This window comes from Camelina sativa, chromosome 9, assembly GCF_000633955.1.
Source record: "Camelina sativa cultivar DH55 chromosome 9, Cs, whole genome shotgun sequence".
Classification (NCBI taxonomy): Eukaryota; Viridiplantae; Streptophyta; class Magnoliopsida; order Brassicales; family Brassicaceae; genus Camelina; species Camelina sativa.
Window position 1 is genome coordinate 7,603,597 of NC_025693.1, and position 20,817 is coordinate 7,624,413.

A 20,817-nucleotide genomic window follows, 5' to 3' on the forward strand; every position below is an offset into this window, starting at 1 on the left:
ATAGAGTGGAATGGGATTTTTTGGAGGCGGTTTTGGTTCGACTAGGATTTCACAGGAAATGGATTTCGTGGATTATGTGGTGTGTCTCGTCCGTGTCGTACCAGGTTCTTCTTAATGGTCAACCCCGAGGATTTATTAGACCGCAGCGGGGCTTACGTCAGGGTGATCCTCTCTCACCATATTTATTTATCCTTTGCACAGAAGTTTTAATAGCAAACATTAAAAGGCTGAACGGGAGAAGAAATTAACGGGTATTACCATTGCCCGTGATAGTCCTACGGTCTCACATTTGTTGTTCGCGGATGATAGTTTGTTTTTTTGTAAGACAACGGCAAATGAATGTAGGACGGTAATGGATATTATTGATAGTTATGGCAGAGCCTCGGGACAGGAGGTTAATTTGGCGAAATCCTCTATTATGTTTGGTAAAAAGGTTCCTGATGATATTCGATCCCAGTTGAAATCAGTTATAGGCATCTCTACGGAAGGTGGTATGGGTTCTTATTTGGGTATTCCCAAAAATCTGCAAGGGTCGAAAACTAAGGTTTTTAGCTATATTAAGGATCGTTTGGACGAGCGAGTAAATGGCTGGTCCGCAAAGTGTTTATCCAAGGGTGGTAAGGAAGTTATGATTAAATCGGTGGCTTTGGCCCTTCCTACTCATGTCATGTCATGCTATAAACTACCACAGGATCTAACCTCTAAACTAACGAGTGCAATAGCTACCTTTTGGTGGAAGTCTAATGATAAGGCTCGAGGTATGCATTGGGTTGCGTGGGATAGATTGTGTAAAGATAAAAGTGAAAGCGGATTAGGTTTCCGAGCTTTGGAACAATTCAACGAAGCCATGCTGGCTAAACAGTTTTGGCGTTTAATTCATTATCCGAATTCTTTAATGGCCCGGGTGATGAAAGGATGATATTTTAGAAACAAACATCCTCATATGGCAAAAAAACCGAATAATCCTTCCTTTGCATGGAGGAGTATTTATTCCACTAAGGGGTTGGTGGAACAGGGAGCGAGATGGGCGGTAGGCTCCGGGTCCTCGATCTCGTTCTGGCGTGATCCATGGTTGCCAGATATCCGCCCAAGACCAGTGAGTGGTCGGGGGAGTTTATGGTTACCGAGTCTGATGGTTAATCATTTAATCAATCCATTTACGAAGGACTGGCATCTGCCTATTATTGAGGAGTTTTTTATCCTGAGGATATCTCTCTTATTCGGAGTATGCCGATTAGTAAAATTGGTCAACCAGATAGATTATTATGGCATTTTACTAAGTCAGGGAAGTATACAGTCAAATCAGGTTATCGTTTTGCCCGAGATTTACTTGCGGATGTTGAATATGGGCCGACTACTGTGGCCTTGTGGGCTCAGTCGTGGAAATTAGATGTACCCTCTAGGATTCAACATTTTTTCTGGCAGATTGGGTCGGGTACTCTTCCCGTTTTAGAAAGGCTTTCGTATCGGGATATTCGGTTTGAGGCTACGTGTAAGCGGTACGAGTCTGCAATAGAGACTATCAACCATGCATTATTCGAGTGTCCACGGTCGCGAAGCATTTGGGATTTGACCCCAGTGGTTATCAATTTGGGAGGTTTTTCATATGATTCGATTTATGCGAATCTAGATTTCATATTCTGGCGGGCGTCTTCCCAATCCGGGATTTCAGATGAAGCTCTTCATCTACCCTGGATTGTATGGTCAATTTGGAAGGATAGGAACAAAAAGGTTTTCCAAGATATTGAGGTGGAGCCAACTGAAATTTTGAATCAAGCGGCAAATGATAAATTACTGTGGGAGGAGGCCAAATCATACTCGACGCGTTATTTGGATACACCGCCTCTTATGGAGGATAGGGGTCTCTTCCCTCATTGTCAGATTGATTATTCATGGAAAAATGCGGATCCTTTTTAGGGTTTGGGCTGGTGGTGTTGCAGCGGCGAACATTCAACGCTTCTTTTGGGAGCACGGAGTCAAAGAAGAGGTCTTACCACCTTACATGTGGAACTGCAAGCACTGCTCTAGGCTATGGAGTCCTTACTGGCGGCTGGAGTTGATTGTCAGACGTTTGAGACGGATTGTGCTGAGCTAAGTGCGATGGTGCAGACGCCGGAAGATTGGCCTGCTTTCTCCAATTTGATGGAGGATTTCGCTTTCCTCCGAACCTCTTTCCCTTCCTTCACCTTAGTCAGGATCCCACGAGATGTCAACGTTAGGGCGGACTGTCTGGTTCGGTCATCACGATGCTTACCCTCCTAATCTATTTTTGTAAACTCTTTTCCTCCTGTTTGGGCAACGAATCTTCGAGTTCTCTTTTAATTTTATTAATGTTTGGTTGAAAAAAAAATCAATTTCTATTTTCCTTTTTTAGATACAAGTTTTAAACGTTTTAATGAAAAAAAAACTATAATATCTTACCTTATTCAATTTTGATTTTCCATAATTGGTTTGGCAAACTTGTTTCCAAAGATTTGCAAACTACTAACTGATTTTCCATTATACATGTTTTGTTTTTATAAGTTGTTTAATGTTTTCTATGTTAAAATGGATAGAGCAATTGATGTCAAAATGGATAGAAAAAATATAAAAATAAACTAACAATGTATGATTTTATTATACTATATATATATATATATTTTAACCTCCACAAAATGATAGATGTTTTTTGACTAAAAAAGATGTGTCATTTATAGAGTTATGATGTCAAATACAAATATATATCCTGTTGCACAATTTAAGTAGTGAATACATCAAATTTAGTCCTATGAGTAATATCAATAATATTAAATATTTTTGCGGGTTGGTCTAAAAACACAAACAAAATATCTTAAAACTTAATTTTATATGAAAAGAGTTAAAAATCAACACTAATCTGCTCTATCATACTCATATACAAAACTAACTAGTTTTTTTTTTTTAATTACTAAGAGGTTCTGGACAAAACTAACTAATTTCAATTTTTTTTTTTTTTTGTGCCAACAAAGTACAAGATCAGCTCAAATGAGCCAATTAGCAGGAAAAATGTTCACAAAGGTAATTGGATGCGACTCCACTCTAGCACGACACGCCAGCTTGTCCGCACTACCATTCTGTGATCTGGGAATCTGAACTACAGAAAATGATAGGAATTCATCCTTATCTTCTTCAATTACGTCCAAATATGTCTTGAAAGCAGGTCACTCAGAAGGCGAAGACACCATCTTCACCGAATCAGAACACTCTGTGAAAAAACAACTTTCTCATTATCTGCACCAATCATACACCGCATTGCCCAGATGAGAGCTTCCACTTCCGCATGGAGGGGTGACAAGCTACAGCGAAAGTTAGATGCACCCATAGTGGGAGATTCTTCCTCAGGACAAATGCAATGCCATCTTCTGCCAATGAACTGGTCAATCGCCTTCCAAGATCCATCCACAAAACATCGGTGACTGGTTCCATAACTATTAACCGCGATACTAGTATGAACCGTAGAAGCAGAGAAAGGTCAAAAGCCACTATGAGGTGAAGATCCTAAGGATCCTCCTGGGCCAAAAACCAAAGCTTTGCTTCCTCTTCTGCTATCTGTAAAATCGCTAATGGATTAGAGTCCAAATTGCTTAATAATTTATCATTTCTGGCCTTCCACATATACCAGAGAATCCACGGGAACACCTCCACCAAAAGAGTGTCCTGTAATCTCCAAAATAAAGAGTCCATGTTTGTATAGACGGAGTCTGAAAGAAAACTGCCCGAGGATGTCGGGAATGGGGACAAACCCCAAACCTGAAGAGCTGGAGGACATAAGAAAAGAGCATGATTGATTTTCTCCTCCGTCCCTTCACAAACCTCACACTCCACATCACAGCCCAGTCCACGTCTCCGCAGATTAGATGTTGTCGCCATAACTAATTTCAAATTTGTGAATAAAATTTAAATAATATTATATGAACTATAAAGCATTATACATATTAACAGATGTTTACTTTCACAACAACTAATTTTGATTGATTAAATTTCAAAATAAAAGAATTTTGATTAATTAAATTCTAAATGAAAATAATAATTTTTATATAGATAAAGCAAATAAAATTATAAATATCTCAATATTATTGTAAAAAGTTTAAAACATATATTTGATCCAATATAATGTTTTTTTGTAAGTTATATAAAATATTAAAAAAAAACATAATCACGCGGTGTACAGCAGGTTAAAATCTAATAATATTATTCCTTTTTTATCATCTTCTCTGTTATTAAGCTCCATTACAGGTTTGATCAGTTAACTATATCTTATTTTTCTTTGTTCATATAGACTATGTATTATTAAGTTTCATTCCCACCCACCACGAAACAAAGTGAGTTGTTCTGGATCGGGTGCAATATTGAGTAATACCTCCTTCTAGAAAGCAGTTTCGCCAAATGGAAAATCGAACTATCATGCCTTCATGCAGATACAAACCCCATTTCCGAGTGTGATACGTGATGGCAAAAAACGTAATATTCGAAATTTAATAATGCTAGATATTTATCGAAATTTTCAAACTATGAGTTATTTAGCAAAATTGGAAATATAAATAGGTTTCCCAGTATATATTGGTATTTTATCGACATCACTAACTGGTTTCCTAATGTATATATTGGTATTTCATTTTTTTAAATGTGTTTCAACAATGAGTTGTCTGGCGACTGACCAATGAAAAATAGATGCACGTGGGACCTTTTCCCAACAAGGAAGAGTGTGTTCCAGACTCGACAACTTCCCCTTTGTCTAAAACAGTTATCATGTCACAGTTTTGAATCGTGCTAAGTCTATGTGCAATCACAACGCTTGTCCTCCCAACCATCAAACACTCGAGCGCGTCCTGCACAATACGTTCTGACTGGTTGTCTAGAGCGCTTGTAGCTTCATCAAGAAGCAACACTGATGGATTTCTTAGAACAGCTCGAGCAATTGCTATCCTTTGTTTTTGACCACCTGACAATTGTATACCCCTATCTCCGCAGTACGTGTCATAACCGTTCGATAATGATAAGATGAAAGCATGAGCGTTCGCTGCCTTTGCCGCCACGATAACCTCAGACTCGTCGATCGTGTCTGATGTTCCTCCATACATGATGTTCTCTTGGAACGTCCCAGCAAACAGCACTGGCTCTTGACTAACCAAAGCAATGTGTTGACGAAGCGATCTCAGATGATACGACTTTATATCGCGACCATCGATTTTCACAATACCCTTTAATGGGTCGTAGAACCGCTCGATTAAGCTAATTACTGTGGATTTACCAGATCCGCTTGGACCGACAATTGCTGTGGACTTCCCCTCGTTGATCTCGATGGAGAAGTTCTTGAATATAATCACGTCGGGTCGTGTTGGGTAAGCGAAGTCCACATTGACAAATTTGATTTCTCCTTTTATTTTTTCAGGGAGGTATCCATCCGGATTCTCCGGCTCAATGGTTGTGCATCGATCTAACGCTGCAAACACAGACGCAACTGCATCCGAGCTCTTAGCTAGATCCGTTGTCATGGCTCCAGCGTCTGCTATAACACGACCCGTACTTACAAAGACTATAAACAACTCAAAAAATTCTTTAGACATTATCTTCCCATCAGCAATAAGTCTACTCCCGTACCAGAAATTCAAAACTGAAATGCACGTCATGACGCTTCGTGAAGTTGCAAGCACTATTCCTGCTAACCACGATTGTCGGATGTTTTCTCTTCGTGGACCTTCCTGAACTCTTTCTAGTAATTTTATGATTCGTTCTTGTGATGAGAAAGCTGTGATAGTTCGGATGTTTGAGACAGCTTCCGCAGCTAGTTTGCTGCTCTCGTCTTGGGCTTCAATGGCTTTTTGGGATAAGCTTTTGAGTATAATACGATGTCCGTAGAAGCACAAAACAACCACTGGTTGTACCGCAATCATCACAATGGCGAATTTCCATGCGATGACCATACCAAGTGTGCAAGCGATGCTTACTGTCGATATAGTTTGTACCAACAATGACACTCGTTCACCAACAAGCGATCTCACCTATCATATCAAAAAGTTATAAGAGTATTGGAAAATAAAATTTCACTAAAGTTTGAATTAGTAAGGCAGAAGACATACCACGTTTGCATCTTTTGCTAGTCTAGAGCAAATTACACCACTCGAGTTCTCTTCTTCATCGAACCAGCTTACTTCAAAGGTTAACAACTTTGACAAAATATTTTCTCGGATACGTTTTGTTAGATATTCGCCCATGTATGCAAAACTATAATGTTGAATGATACTGATCACAAAACTGAATATAGCTAGACCAAGAAAGAGCAAAACATAGATCCTTGCTTTCTCCTTGATCTCATCATGGCTCGTTAGAAAATACACTGACACCATCGATCCTGAAACATATGAATATAGTGGTTGTATGGCCCCATAGAGGGCTGCACTTAAGCAACCATACAATGCATGTTTCCACTCTGGTTTATTCATCGCCATCAATCTCTTAAACGATGGTTTAAGCGTCTTCTTATCCTTTGGAGTCGAACCAGGGAGATTTGTATCAGTGCTTGAAGTCGAGAACAAGTTTGACCGGCTTTGAATAGAAATCTTTGGACTATACTTCAAATCTTGGTTCAAAATCGAGACTTGACCCCCTTGCGTACTTACATTAATATTATCATTCGTTTCTTCATTTCCCAGCTGTTGTAAGCGGGTTAGAAAAGTGTATTGACCATCTAAGTTTTTCACGAGCTCTTCGTGTGATCCAGTTTCGACTATGCGACCGTTATGGACTACGCAAATAAAATCAGCATTACGAATGGTAGAAAGACGGTGAGCAATAACTATAGTTGTACGACCAATAGAGGCATTGTCCAAGGCTTCTTGGACTACCCTTTCGGATTCTGAGTCCAACGCGCTTGTTGCCTCGTCTAGAAGGAGAAGTGTTGGTGATTTAATTATCGCACGTGCAATTGCAATCCTTTGCTTCTGACCCCCTGACATTTGTATTCCTCTTTCCCCAACCTTTAAATGTGATCAATAATAAAAAAAAAAAAAAAAAATTTAATACATGTCTTGATCCAACATAGAAGAAAAAAAATGTCAAATTGTTCTTAAAGTAGGAGTCTTACCTGAGTTTTATAAGCATGAGGGAACTGAGAAATGAATTTATGAGCATTAGAGGCCTTGGCAGCTTCCACTACTTCATCCATGGATGCGTCCTCCTTACCAAAAAGTATGTTCTCTTGTATTGATGTGGCAAAGAGTGCTGGCTCTTGGCTAACAAGACCCATTTGTGATCTCAACCATTTAACTTGTAACTTACTAATGGACACACCATCAATGAGAATATCTCCCGCGATTGGATCATAAAACCTTTGAAGAAGAGATATCACGGTTGATTTTCCCGATCCACTTCCTCCCACCAAAGCCACAGTTTTCCCACTTGGAATTTTCAAACAAAAATCATCAAAGATTGAGGTTTCAGGTCTAGACGGGTACATGAATTTCACATGCTTAAATTCGACTTCTCCTTTTACTTTATGTAAAATTTGACCATCCTTGTTGTCTGAATCAATATTGGGAACTCTTTTAATCACTTTGATAATCCTTTCCCCTGCTACAGCCGCCTCTGAGAAATATTTGAGATTCAACAAACCTCGACCAAGTGATCTAAAACATGTAAGATATAAAGGATCAAAACTACAATTAGAGAAAATCAAAGAGACTTAGACATGTATACTTACGTGCCACCATAAGTGATGCATACGATGGTTGCGAAGATAGTACCGCCTCTGGCGTCATGGTACATAGCCATCCGACTGCCGTACCAAGTCATGAACCCCCAAATAGCATAAACGATACCATTGCTCCCAATGGTGATTCCTTTAGCTAGTCCTTGTCTAAGCCCTAGCTTCACCGACCCTTGTAACGCAGCTGAGAATATGGATATCATCTTCATCTCACTACCAAATGCATAGACGGTTCGCACCAACGAGATAGCTTGCTCAGCAATAGAACCAGCCTCATTGTACTCTTCGCGTATTTCTCTCGAGATGCTGATAAGGGCTCGTCCGCACACCAGTCCAGGGATCAAGAGGACGATAAAAAACGGGAAGCCTACGATTGCGAGTCTCCATAACATGATGAATCCTACGATATAGCTTGCGATAAACGCTGACGCATTCATCAAAAAGTTTGGTAACTGTTCGGAATAAATAAAGAAATTTCACCTGTGAGACATTTTCACCAAAAGAAGAAACAATAATTATTATATAGAAATATAAAGGTTAAGACCTTTTCACTAAGGACGTCTTGGATGACGAGGGTGTCACTTGAGACAGTAGTGATAACATCAGAAGTGCTTGCAACATGAAGATCAAAGTAACCCACATCTTGTCTTAACACTGCTCTTAAGTACCTTTTTCTCATTCGTGATGCTTGTCTCTCCCCTGTCCTTGTCCAGCAATATCCTTCTGTTTTGTTTTTGCATTTCGAAAACCATCCGCATATTTAAATAAAATTTATTATGTTGAAAAGCACCGGTAATTTTTAGTTTTTATTTGGTGTTTTAATTAGGCTTATAAAAAGGGAATTATCGAAAGACTTACCAACGAAACATATCACCAAAGATGCAGAAGCCACGTAAAGCAGAGCTACAACGTTCTGTTAGTTACCCAAAGGAAGATACATTAGTACTCTTTTTTTATATATATAATTACATTAGTAGTTTAGTACTCATTGCTCACGATAAATATTAATATATATTTCATAACCCAAAATATATATATATACTCTCAAGGGATATATAGTTATACGTCCTCTCGTACTCATACTGTCATACAGTCAACGCCGATCAGCTATGAAGTGAAATGGTTCTGTACTCATGATTCCTAACATACATATTTAAAGTTATAAACACATATCATCGCTCATTCGCTCGTTCTTACTAAGAATTGAGACCAAAACCATAGAATAGAGAGTAAAAAAGTTAGAAAATTAAGACCTTCATGATGGAATGCATGAAGGTTTCATCACCGACTGAGGAACCACCGATGTTGTTCAGCAGCAACCCGGTGATGAAAAATGTTATAGGAGTGATGAAGCCATCAGCGATGGCTCCAAGTAAACCTAATCCCATCAGCACTAAATCCACACTGTCGGCATGCATGAATATCGATCTTATGCTCCGAAAAGTCTTCATCTTCTTCCTCTCCTTTGTTTCTTTTTTTTTTCTGTGTCTGAGAAGAAAAGCTAAGACAACACATTGACCTTAAGGAAACGAGAGCTAGCGCTAACAAAGTCTTCTTTTCTTTATTTAAGAGCAAGTGGCACTGTTTACGTATTAATTAGAAGACCGTTGGCCTTTAAATATTACTAATTTTGTTTTTTGGCAGTGTTTAAATATTACTAATGGAGAACAATAAGAGTTACGTGGTTTTTTTAAGTGGCCGTTGATATGTCTTTATTTGTGTACCCCAAAAAAAAAAAAAGATAAGTCTTAACACAACAGTTTATATCAAATTCCTCACTGCAATTAAATGGAATTGATTATCTCTGAAGCGTTAGAATTAGAGTAGATGTTTTTATCATTAAATGGAACTAAACAAAGGCAAAGTTAGGCAAGGAAAACAATACATAAACAACTGTTAACTAAATATTAGTTCAAATAAAAAATAGATAAACAACTGTTAGAGTTAACAAAATATTAGTCCAACTAGGAGATTTTCTTCAAAATTTTAATATAGTAATACAAATTTATGCTTATACTATTTTTAAAAATAATTTTATTTGAGATAATATATTTTTTTTTAATATTGCAATTTTTTGGTAAATTAAATCGACATAATTTTTTTTTTTAGTTTGACATGTATATTATGATGTATGTTATCAAATAACAAATCGAGTAATAACAGTAAAAAACTAATATTATGTAGAGTACACACGGCTGTGTAATTGAATTTAGTTTTTTTTCTTCAAAGTATATATTGTTTGAGAATATAGTTACAAGATTAATCGTATAAAGGAATCGAATGTTCAGTTAAAACCAAAAAATTGTCTGCAACATAGTAACAATAAAATTAAAAAAATATATATATATATATAAGTCGCTGCAACAATTGGTAGATTAGTTCATATTCTTGTCGGATTATACACGAGCACTCATATAATGATCCCATTGTACGAATTATTTTAGAAGATTATAGTAATTTAATTTATCTGAGGTATACTACAGTTTAAGATTGTTTGCTTAGTTGTATTTGTTGTGAAAATTTTAAAAAAATTTTAATTTATCAACCCGCATAAATTTAAGTTTACCAGTCCACTAATGCGAAACATTGAACACACCTTTTTCATAGGATGAGTAATTTATCTTTATAACCGTGAACAATTAAAAAAAACTACATATTGATGAATAGGAGAATCATAATTTACAATATTAACAAAAACTTAATTATTTAAAAGTTTTTATTAGTTTTTTTTTGGGACAAAAATAAGATTTTATTAGTTTAAGAATTACATTTTGACCCTTAATGATAAATTTTAATGGTCTTAAGACCAATGACATTTTCTGTAAATACTTTTTTTTTTTTTAAGTGTAAAGTTCTATGTGTATTTCTCCCTTAATAGTGTAGATACTTGTTCATAAGATTTGGATTTATAATAATTTAAGTGAGTTTTTTCTTGTTTATGTTATAATTTTAATGTATTTCTCTAAGTTTTGAGATAAAAAATTCATCTTAGTTTTTTACTTATATTTTTAATTACATAAGTTAAAGTTTATGTACTATCACTTATGTACAACAAGAAAAAAAAATTATTTCGTCATAAGAATAGTAAACTAATGTTGATTTGATATTATTTACCTTAAAATAAATTATAAATTCTAGTAAAATATATTTTCATTCATCTTATAATAAGTAATGAACAATATGAAATAAATTGTAATATGACAATATTTAATATTTCGATGAAATAAAAATATTAAAAGTTGGGTTTCTGTCATCGATCTCATACAAATGATGGTCAATGGTCATATATTACTAGTCTCTGTGGATTGAGACTAATATCGAAGTATTTATACACTTAGCATGCTTCACGCAGACACAAACCTCGTTTTCGGTCATTATAATAAGCAAACTAACTTTGATGGCAACAAGCCAACAACGTAATCTTCCGTTTACATTTAAACAAATGCTATATTTATCGGAAAATTTAAAACATGAGTGATGGTTCAAAATTGTAGAAATAAATGAGTCAGTTCCTAGAATATCCATTTTATCGAGATCACAAACTGGTTTCCGTAATATACATTGGGATTTCAATATATGTATGATAATCGAAATTTCATAAAAAGAATAAATGTTCTTCAACAATGAGTTCTTTGGCGACTGACCAATGTGAAGTATGTCCCCGTAGGACCTTTTCCCAACAAGGAAGAGTGTGTTCCACATTCAGCAACTTCCCCTTTGTCTAAAACAATTATCATGTCACAGTTTTGAACCGTACTAAGCCTATGTGCAATCACAACACTTGTCCTTCCAACCATCAAACGCTCGAGTGCATCCTGTACCAAACGCTCTGATTGGCTGTCCAGAGCGCTCGTAGCTTCATCAAGGAGCAACACAGATGGGTTCTTCAAAACCGCACGAGCGATCGCAATCCTCTGTTTTTGACCGCCTGACAATTGTACTCCTTTGTCCCCGCAGTATGTGTCATAACCGTTCGATAGTGATGTAATGAAATCGTGAGCGTTCGCTGCCTTTGCCGCCTCAATAATCTCTGATTCATCAATCTTGTCAGATGCTTCTCCGTACATGATGTTCTCACGGATAGTCCCAGCAAACAACGTTGGCTCTTGGCTAACCAAAGCTATGTGTTGACGAAGCGATCTCAGATGATACGACCTTATATCACGGCCATCGATTTCCACAGTACCCTTTAACGGGTCATAGAACCGCTCGATCAAGCTTATTATTGTGGACTTCCCTGACCCGCTTGGACCCAAAATCGCTGTGGACTTTTCCTCGTTAATCTCAATAGATAAGTTCTTGAATATAAACACATCAGGTCGAGTTGGGTACACTAAGTCCACATTAGCAAATCTGATTTGTCCTTTTATGTTTTGTGGGACAAATCCATCCGGGTTCTCCGGATCAATGTTAGTGTAGCGATCTAACACTGCAAACACTGACCCAATCGCATCTGAGCCCTTGGCTAGATCCGTTGTCATGGCTCCAGCGTCCGCAATAACCCGACCAGTACTCACAAAGAGTATAAACAACTCAAAGAATGCTTTTGACTTGATCTCTCCATCAGCAATTAGTCTACCACCGTACCAATAATTCAAAACTGAAGTACACGTCATGAGGCTTCGAGAAGTTGCAAGCACAATCCCTGCTAACCATGATTGGCGGATGTTTTCTCTGTGTGGGGATTCTTGAACCTTTTTGAGCAATTTTAGGATCCGTTCTTGTGACGAGAATGCAGTGATGGTTCTGATGTTAGAGACGGCTTCTGCAGCTAGTTTGCTGCTCCCTTCTTGTGCTTTAATGGCTTTTTTGGATATGCTTTTGAGTACAATTCGTTGAGTGTAGAAACACGCAACAACCACAGGTTGTACCGCAATATTTACAATGGCTAATTTCCAAGCAATGACCAAACCAAGTGTGCAAGCTATGCTCACTGCTGATGTAGTTTGTACTAACAATGATACGCGTTCACCGACAACAGATCTCACCTGACATAACAAAAAGTTATAAGATATCGTATAACCTCTATAAATTAATACCTTGATAAATCAATACTCCTTCCGTATTTATTTACTTGTTATTCTAGAGAATTTCATGTAGATAAAGAACTTGTGTAAATTAACAACTTTAACCTCACAAATCATGTAGATAAAGAACTTGTGTAAATTAACAATTATGTTACTTATTGTGTTTGTTTAACAAGGTTATATTTGAAACTTTATTGCAAATGTTATATTGAAAAATGAGAATGACAAGTAATCTAAAACAAAAAAAAAAATCTCTATAGAATGACAAATAATAAAAACCAGAGGGAGTATATTTTTCCGGTCTCAAACTGATTTTTTGGTTTAATTATTTTTATATGTATAAATTATAACTCAATAAATTATGACTAACTAATTAATTTATTAGGTTTTACTGTATTTGGTAACATAAAATTTTAAAAAATAAAGTTGTCTCACAGGGTTTAAATTAGTAAGACAGAAGACATACCACGTTTGCGTCTGTTGCTAGTCTAGAGCAAATTGCACCACTTGAGTTCTCGTCTTCATCAAACCAGCTTACTTCAAAGGTCAATAGCTTGGAGAGAATATTTTCTCGGATACGTTTCGTTAGGTATTCACCCATGTAACCAAAACTATAATGTTGAATGATACTGGTCAAAAAACACAACACAGCTAGGCCTACAAAAAGCAACACGTAGATCCTTGTTTTTTCCTTCATTTCATCATGACTCGTTAGAAAATACACTGACACCATTGATCCTGAAGCATATGCGTACACTGGTTGTAAAGCCCCATATAAGACTGCACTTATGCAACCATACAATGTATGTTTCCACTCTGGTTTATTCATCGCCATCAATCTCTTAAAAGATGGCACATGCTTCTTCTTATCCTTCGGAATTTCACCAGGATCATTTGTATCAATGCTTGAAGTTAAGAACAAGTTAGACTGGCTTTGAATAGACAATCTTGGACTATACTTCACATCTTTACTTAAAATTGAGAATGGACTATCTCCCATACCTACGCTAATGTTATCATCTGATTCTTCATTTTCAATCATCTGTAAGCGCACTAGAGAAGTGTATTGACCATCTAAGTTCTCCATGAGGTCTTCGTGTGATCCAGTTTCTACAATGTGACCATTGTGGAATACACATATAACATCAACATTACGAATAGTAGAGAGACGGTGGGCAATAACAATAGTTGTACGACCAATAGAGGCATTGTCTAAGGCTTCCTGAACTGCTCTTTCGGATTCTGAGTCTAATGCGCTTGTTGCCTCGTCTAAAAGGAGAATTGTTGGTGACTTGATTATGGCACGTGCAATTGCAATTCTCTGCTTCTGACCCCCTGACATTTGCACTCCCCTCTCCCCAACCTTTTTGCGTAACAAATAAACTATATATACATCTTGAACCAACTAAAAAAGAAGAGAACATAATCAGTATTTTTCTAAAAATGGAATCTAACCTGAGTTTTGTAACCAAGAGGAAACTGAGAAATGAAATCATGAGCATTTGAAGACTTTGCGGCTTCCACTACTTCATCCATGGATGCATCCTCTTTACCAAATAATATATTTTCCTCTACTGATGTGGCGAAGAGTGTTGGCTCTTGGCTAACAAGACCCATTTGTGATCTCAACCATTTTACTTGCAATTTGTCAATGGACACACCATCAATGAGAATCTCTCCTGCGATCGGATCGTAAAATCTTTGTAAAAGTGATATCACAGTTGATTTTCCTGATCCGCTTCCTCCCACCAGGGCTACAGTTTTCCCAGATGGAACTCTTAAACAAAAGTCATTAAAGATTGGTGTCTCGGGTCTAGATGGGTACATGAACTTCACATTCTTAAACTGGACTTCTCCTTTAATTTTCTCAAGAATTTGACCTTCTAGGTTCTGTGAATCAATGTCAGGAACTCTGTTTATCACTTTGACAATCCTTTCCACCGCTACAACTGCCTCTGAGAATTCTTTGAGATTCGACAAACCTCGACCAAGTGATCTACCCAAAATAAGATACCAAAGATCAAAACTACAATAAGATAATCAAAAGGCCTTAGACATGAATACTTACGTGCCACCGTAAGTGATGCAAATGGTGACTGCGAAGATAGTACCGCCTTTAGCGCCATGGTACATTACCATCCGGCTTCCATACCAAGTCATGAACCCCCAGATTGCATAACTTATACCATTGCTCCCGATGGCGATTCCTTTAGCTAGTCCTTGTCTCAGCCCTAGCTTCAATGAGCCTTGAAGCGCAGCTGAGAATTTTGCTACCATCTTTCTCTCACTACCAAATGCATAGACGGTTCGCACCAACGAGATAGCTTGTTCGGCAATAGAACCAGCTTCAGTGTACTCTTCGCGTATTTTTCTCGAGATGCTGATAAGGGCTCGTCCGCACATCAGTCCAGGGATCACGAGGAGGATAAAGAACGGCAAGCCTACGATTGTGAGTCTCCACAACATGATGAAACTCACGATGTAGCTTGCCACAAACGCTGATGCATTCATCAAAAAGTTTGGTAACTGTTTGAAATAAATAAACATATTTCACTTGTGAGACCTTTTCACTAAAAGATAAGAATTAGTAATTTAGGATATAGAGAGATATATAGGTTAGAACCTTTTCACTTAGGACGTCTTGGATGAGAAGAGTGTCACTGGAGACACTGGTGATAACGTCAGAAGTGCTTGTTACATTAAGATCAAAGTAACTCACATCTTGTCTTAACACTGCTCTTAAGTACTTCCCTCTCATTCTTGATGCTTGTCTCTCCCCTGTCCTTGTCCAGCAATATCCTTCTGTTTTGTTTGTATTTGGAAAACCATCCACAAATTTAATTTAATTACTTCTAAATTAACTAAATTTAATTTTCTTTGTTTTCAGAAAGAATAAAACACTATCTAAAAGACTTACCAACGAAACATATCACCCAAGATGCGCAAGCGACATAAAGCAAAGCTACAGCATTCTGTTAATTACCCAACGTGTACCAAAAAGTCGAAGATACATTATGATAAAGAAATAAAATTAAAGAAAAAAATAATAATTACAATAATATATTTACATATATATTTTATGCTCAAATGCTTTCATCTCAGAACCAATTAGCAATAAATGTAAAAACTGATCCATATATTTTATCTATTAGAATTAGGTGTACACAATTCTCATAATTCCTAACATAAATATATGTTTATACTAGTAGTCACTAGTAGTCTCATAATTAGCAATAAATTTAGTTTACGTTATTTTTGGATATTTTTTTTTGATCATCAACATCCTTTTTTTTTCTGACCTCAAAACACCATATCTTATTAAGCCGGTTCAAATAGGATAGTCTCGTGAGCTAACCATTCCGGAACCTGCGGATTTACATAGGAAAAGAAAGATCCTCATGCTCAAGCCGCTTTTGCAAGACGAACGACACAGACATTGTTCAATCTAGGTATACATCCAATAGAAAACATAGAAAACCTCCTTTGATAAGACTGAAAAGAATCTAATTCCAAAGTAAACGCTGGCCGGTTTTTTGACTCATCTATGACACTTAAAATCTATTGACAATCTATCTCAAAATGAACCATATCATATCCCAGAGAGAGAGAGCACTTTCCATGGCCCAGCATAGAGAGAGAGCATTTTCATTGAAAACTTAAAACGACAACTAAATTAAAACAGAGGGAATATTACATTGTTATAGGAGTCACATAAACTTTGTGAGAGTTATAGATATGCAATCATTACATATTGATATATTTTCTTATATATGTAATATTTCTAAATACTATTATTAATCATTCATTGCATTACTATAAATATTATGAAAGTTACAAAAATGAGAGTTAATTAGTAAAACATACGGGACTGATGAGACATAATAGAAAAGTTAATAAAAAATATGTCAGGTTTATAAAAATACATTATTGTGAATTAATAACTAAAATAGTATATTGTTTTCACTATATATTCAAAAGTTATATATTATAAATATAGATCTATGAACGGGCATCTTAGCTAGTCAAATCATGAATTTAAATATATATTCACTTCTCTCTTTAAACAGAAATATATACAATTATATTATATCTTTATCAAAAAAATATATTTAATTCTCATTTAGTTATTTAGATATTATATATTAAAATATACTTGAGTTTAATTTAAATGGATTGAAAATGAAATAAAATAATGTAATATCAAGATCATGTGAATTATTTATATTAAAGTGTGGAAATAAAACAGCCACTTATTAGTCGACATTTTCCTATACAACCCATATATATATATATATATATATATGTATATTAATCTTATATCCGTAAAACTATTTAATCATCAAATTATTTGTTAGCGAAAATTTTATTATGTTAATTCAATTGAATAAATTTGTTACGCTAAAAATTAAAAGAAACAAAATGACACTTGTGAAAGAAGAGAACATCAAATGACAATCTTTTGCAGCTTTCCAAAATAAAACTTTACTTTATTATTAGATAATATAATATAGTAAGATTTCTTTCAATTCCAACTCTAGAATCTGACGCCCAACATCATTATAATTTAAAATTCATTTAAAATCAAATACACATGACATTATTTATTTTCTTCTATAAATATTTTAAAATGATTGCATAAATCATCAAAATATGAACAATAGAAAAAAAAATTTACATTTTTGGAAAAAATATTCAAGACATAGTAAGACAATATTTCTTCTCAAGTTAGGAACTTTCCAAAAACGGATGATCCCGAAAAACGATACTATTGTTACCGATGTTTTCTTGTTCGTTGGAGATTGATTCGAGGATAGAATAGAAAGTAAATGTTTTAGTTTTCACAATACAGTAAAACCTCTATAAATTAATAAACACTATAAATTAATAAATTTTGCTGGTTCCAAGTCGGACCAATGTAAAAATTATATAATATTCGATAAGATAACAAGATAATATTTTTTTTGAAATCTCCATGTAAAATATGGTCCCAATAATATCATAAATTAATAATCATGTAAATTTTTATATATATATATATATATATTATAGAGTATGTTTCTCCTAAAGCTCATTTCTATAGAACAATAATTGTAATGTTGTATTTTCAAACTATAATAATATCTCTAAAATATTTTATAACATGTCATACAAATAATTAAATTTAAAAGTTTTAATTTTTAGATATGCACCATTTACAGTTTGATAATTTGACAGATTATAAAAATAGGAGAATTGATATTATTATTCATAAATTTGAATTTATGTATGTCATGTGTTTAAGTCAATTTGTCTATAGTATTTGTAATCTATTGTCAATAATGCTTTCTAAATATTACAAGTTCAATTCCTAAACCATAAAATTTAGAACATCCGAAAGTTTAATCTTATTTTGATATAGTTGTTCCAATTCATAATTTTTCAAACTTTAAACAATTAAGAATATATCTATAATTGTGAAGTGACCTTAGTGCAGTGGCAGGAGGTAAGTCCAATTGTCGAAGGCACCATCACACCAGGGATCGAGTCCCGCTCCCTACGAATGTAGGGATTTGGCTAATGAGTCAGCCAGTTGTGGCCCAATGGTTGACAAAAAATATATATATCTATAAATTAATAATTATTAATTTACACTATCAAATAATAATTATTAATTTATAGATAAATTAATATCACTATAAATTAATAAAATGTCTTGGTCCCAACATTATTAATTTATAGAGGTTTTATTGTAGTCTGAAAGATGATGTGTTTGTATGGTAATATGTTGTTTTTAGAAAACTAACTTTATAGAATGTTTGAGCCTTTAAGAAGGAGAACGGATTGAAATCAAATATTAATGATCATAAATTCGCAAGTGTGTCAAAATAATAAGTTAAAAATGAGAAGTAATATAAACAAAAATGAAAATTGAGGAAATAGTGGGTATATGGCAATGCATAAAATGATGGTATTATTTCAAAACAAAACATAACTGATTATGTTCATAATTTATTCTGAAATTCCTAATATGAAAACTTCTAAATTTAATATAATTCAAAAATACCATAACGTTTGAAATAGTAAGTGTGAATCAAACAAAATAATTATAGAATTAGATCAAAATCATCTCATAATCTTATGTAATTTTTCAGAAATCAAGCTCAAAATTTTAATTTCACATAAACAATTTTTAAAAAATTTAAACTAATTTACTTAAATAATACATACCAACCATCTTACTTAAATTTGATTCCATTTGTGCCCCAGAAAATTATATAAGATTCAAACACAGAAATTAAACCCAAGAATTCAAAACTATAAATTTAATTAAATGTTGGTATATAATTCCAAGATGAAACCAATCACAGACTGATAAAAGGTGGCTTTAGATTTTTGGGGGTTGCATATGTTTCTGATTAAAGAAGGAAGGAAATGTAGAATTATAGATGGTTTTTTTTCTTTTTGGTTTTATGGGCCTGTAGTTAATTAGGTCTAAACTGTAGTTAATTAGGTCCAAACAAAAAAATTTACAGGTGTCAGAAATATAGTAAGCCAAGTGTCATCTCTTTAGCAAAAGTTGAGAAAAACCTTTTCATATTATATAAGATCGTATATATGACGTTTATTACAAAACCATAAAACAGAAAAGTACAAACGAGCGTTTTGGAGAACAAACACGAACAGGACGGTACACAATGCTTNATGTTTGTATGGTAATATGTTGTTTTTAGAAAACTAACTTTATAGAATGTTTGAGCCTTTAAGAAGGAGAACGGATTGAAATCAAATATTAATGATCATAAATTCGCAAGTGTGTCAAAATAATAAGTTAAAAATGAGAAGTAATATAAACAAAAATGAAAATTGAGGAAATAGTGGGTATATGGCAATGCATAAAATGATGGTATTATTTCAAAACAAAACATAACTGATTATGTTCATAATTTATTCTGAAATTCCTAATATGAAAACTTCTAAATTTAATGTAATTCAAAAATACCATAACGTTTGAAATAGTAAGTGTGAATCAAACAAAATAATTATAGAATTAGATCAAAATCATCTCATAATCTTATGTAATTTTTCAGAAATCAAGCTCAAAATTTTAATTTCACATAAACAATTTTTAAAAAATTTAAACTAATTTACTTAAATAATACATACCAACCATCTTACTTAAATTTGATTCCATTTGTGCCCCAGAAAATTATATAAGATTCAAACACAGAAATTAAACCCAAGAATTCAAAACTATAAATTTAATTAAATGTTGGTATATAATTCCAAGATGAAACCAATCACAGACTGATAAAAGGTGGCTTTAGATTTTTGGGGGTTGCATATGTTTCTGATTAAAGAAGGAAGGAAATGTAGAATTATAGATGGTTTTTTTTCTTTTTGGTTTTATGGGCCTGTAGTTAATTAGGTCTAAACTGTAGTTAATTAGGTCCAAACAAAAAAATTTACAGGTGTCAGAAATATAGTAAGCCAAGTGTCATCTCTTTAGCAAAAGTTGAGAAAAACCTTTTCATATTATATAAGATATGTAAACACATATCGTCATTTGTTCTTGCTAAGACCTAAAACAAAGAAAATAGAGTAAAGAGGAGAGAAAAACCTTTATGATGGCATGCATGAAGGTTTCATTTCCGGAGGAACCACCAATGTCATTCAGTAGCAGGCCGATGATGAAAAATATTATAGGAGTGATGACTCCATCACCGATGGCTCCGAGTAAACCTCGTCCCATCAGTATCAAATCCACACCATCCGCGTGCATGAATATCGATCTTATGTTTTGAAAACACTTCATCTTCTTCCTCTCCTTTTGTTTCTTTTTTTCTGTTTCGGAAAAGAAAATCCAAAAAAACACCTTGACTTTAGGGAAACGACAGAACACAAAGTCCCCTTTTCTTTAGCAACAAGTGGCACTATTAATGAGGAGCCATAACTTTGTGTTAAAATATACTTATTTTTTGTGGATTTTCTCGTCTGATGTAATTTGTTAATTCACGTCGTCCTCCTCGGTCGTTTTATATAACAACTCTGAGAGAGGGAGAGAGAGATCGCTGGCCTTTTAATATTGAT

The 20,817-nt window shown here is 34.6% G+C and overlaps 2 protein-coding genes across 2 annotated transcripts; both read right to left on the bottom strand.

Moving 5' to 3' along the window:
• Positions 4,650-9,195, bottom strand: LOC104715094 (ABC transporter B family member 22-like). Its single transcript, XM_010432540.2, has 7 exons — positions 8,977-9,195; positions 8,582-8,636; positions 8,268-8,446; positions 7,718-8,175; positions 7,103-7,643; positions 6,099-6,995; positions 4,650-6,020 (listed from the first exon to the last, which is right to left on the bottom strand). The coding sequence occupies exons 1-7, from the start codon at positions 9,172-9,174 to the stop codon at positions 4,650-4,652; spliced, it is 3,699 nt and encodes a 1,232-aa protein (XP_010430842.1). The 5' UTR covers positions 9,175-9,195.
• Positions 11,244-20,725, bottom strand: LOC104710681 (ABC transporter B family member 22). The gene is made up of 7 exons (XM_010427315.2): positions 20,348-20,725; positions 15,668-15,722; positions 15,374-15,552; positions 14,819-15,276; positions 14,206-14,746; positions 13,217-14,113; positions 11,244-12,711 (listed from the first exon to the last, which is right to left on the bottom strand). The coding sequence occupies exons 1-7, from the start codon at positions 20,540-20,542 to the stop codon at positions 11,341-11,343; spliced, it is 3,696 nt and encodes a 1,231-aa protein (XP_010425617.1). The 5' UTR covers positions 20,543-20,725; the 3' UTR covers positions 11,244-11,340.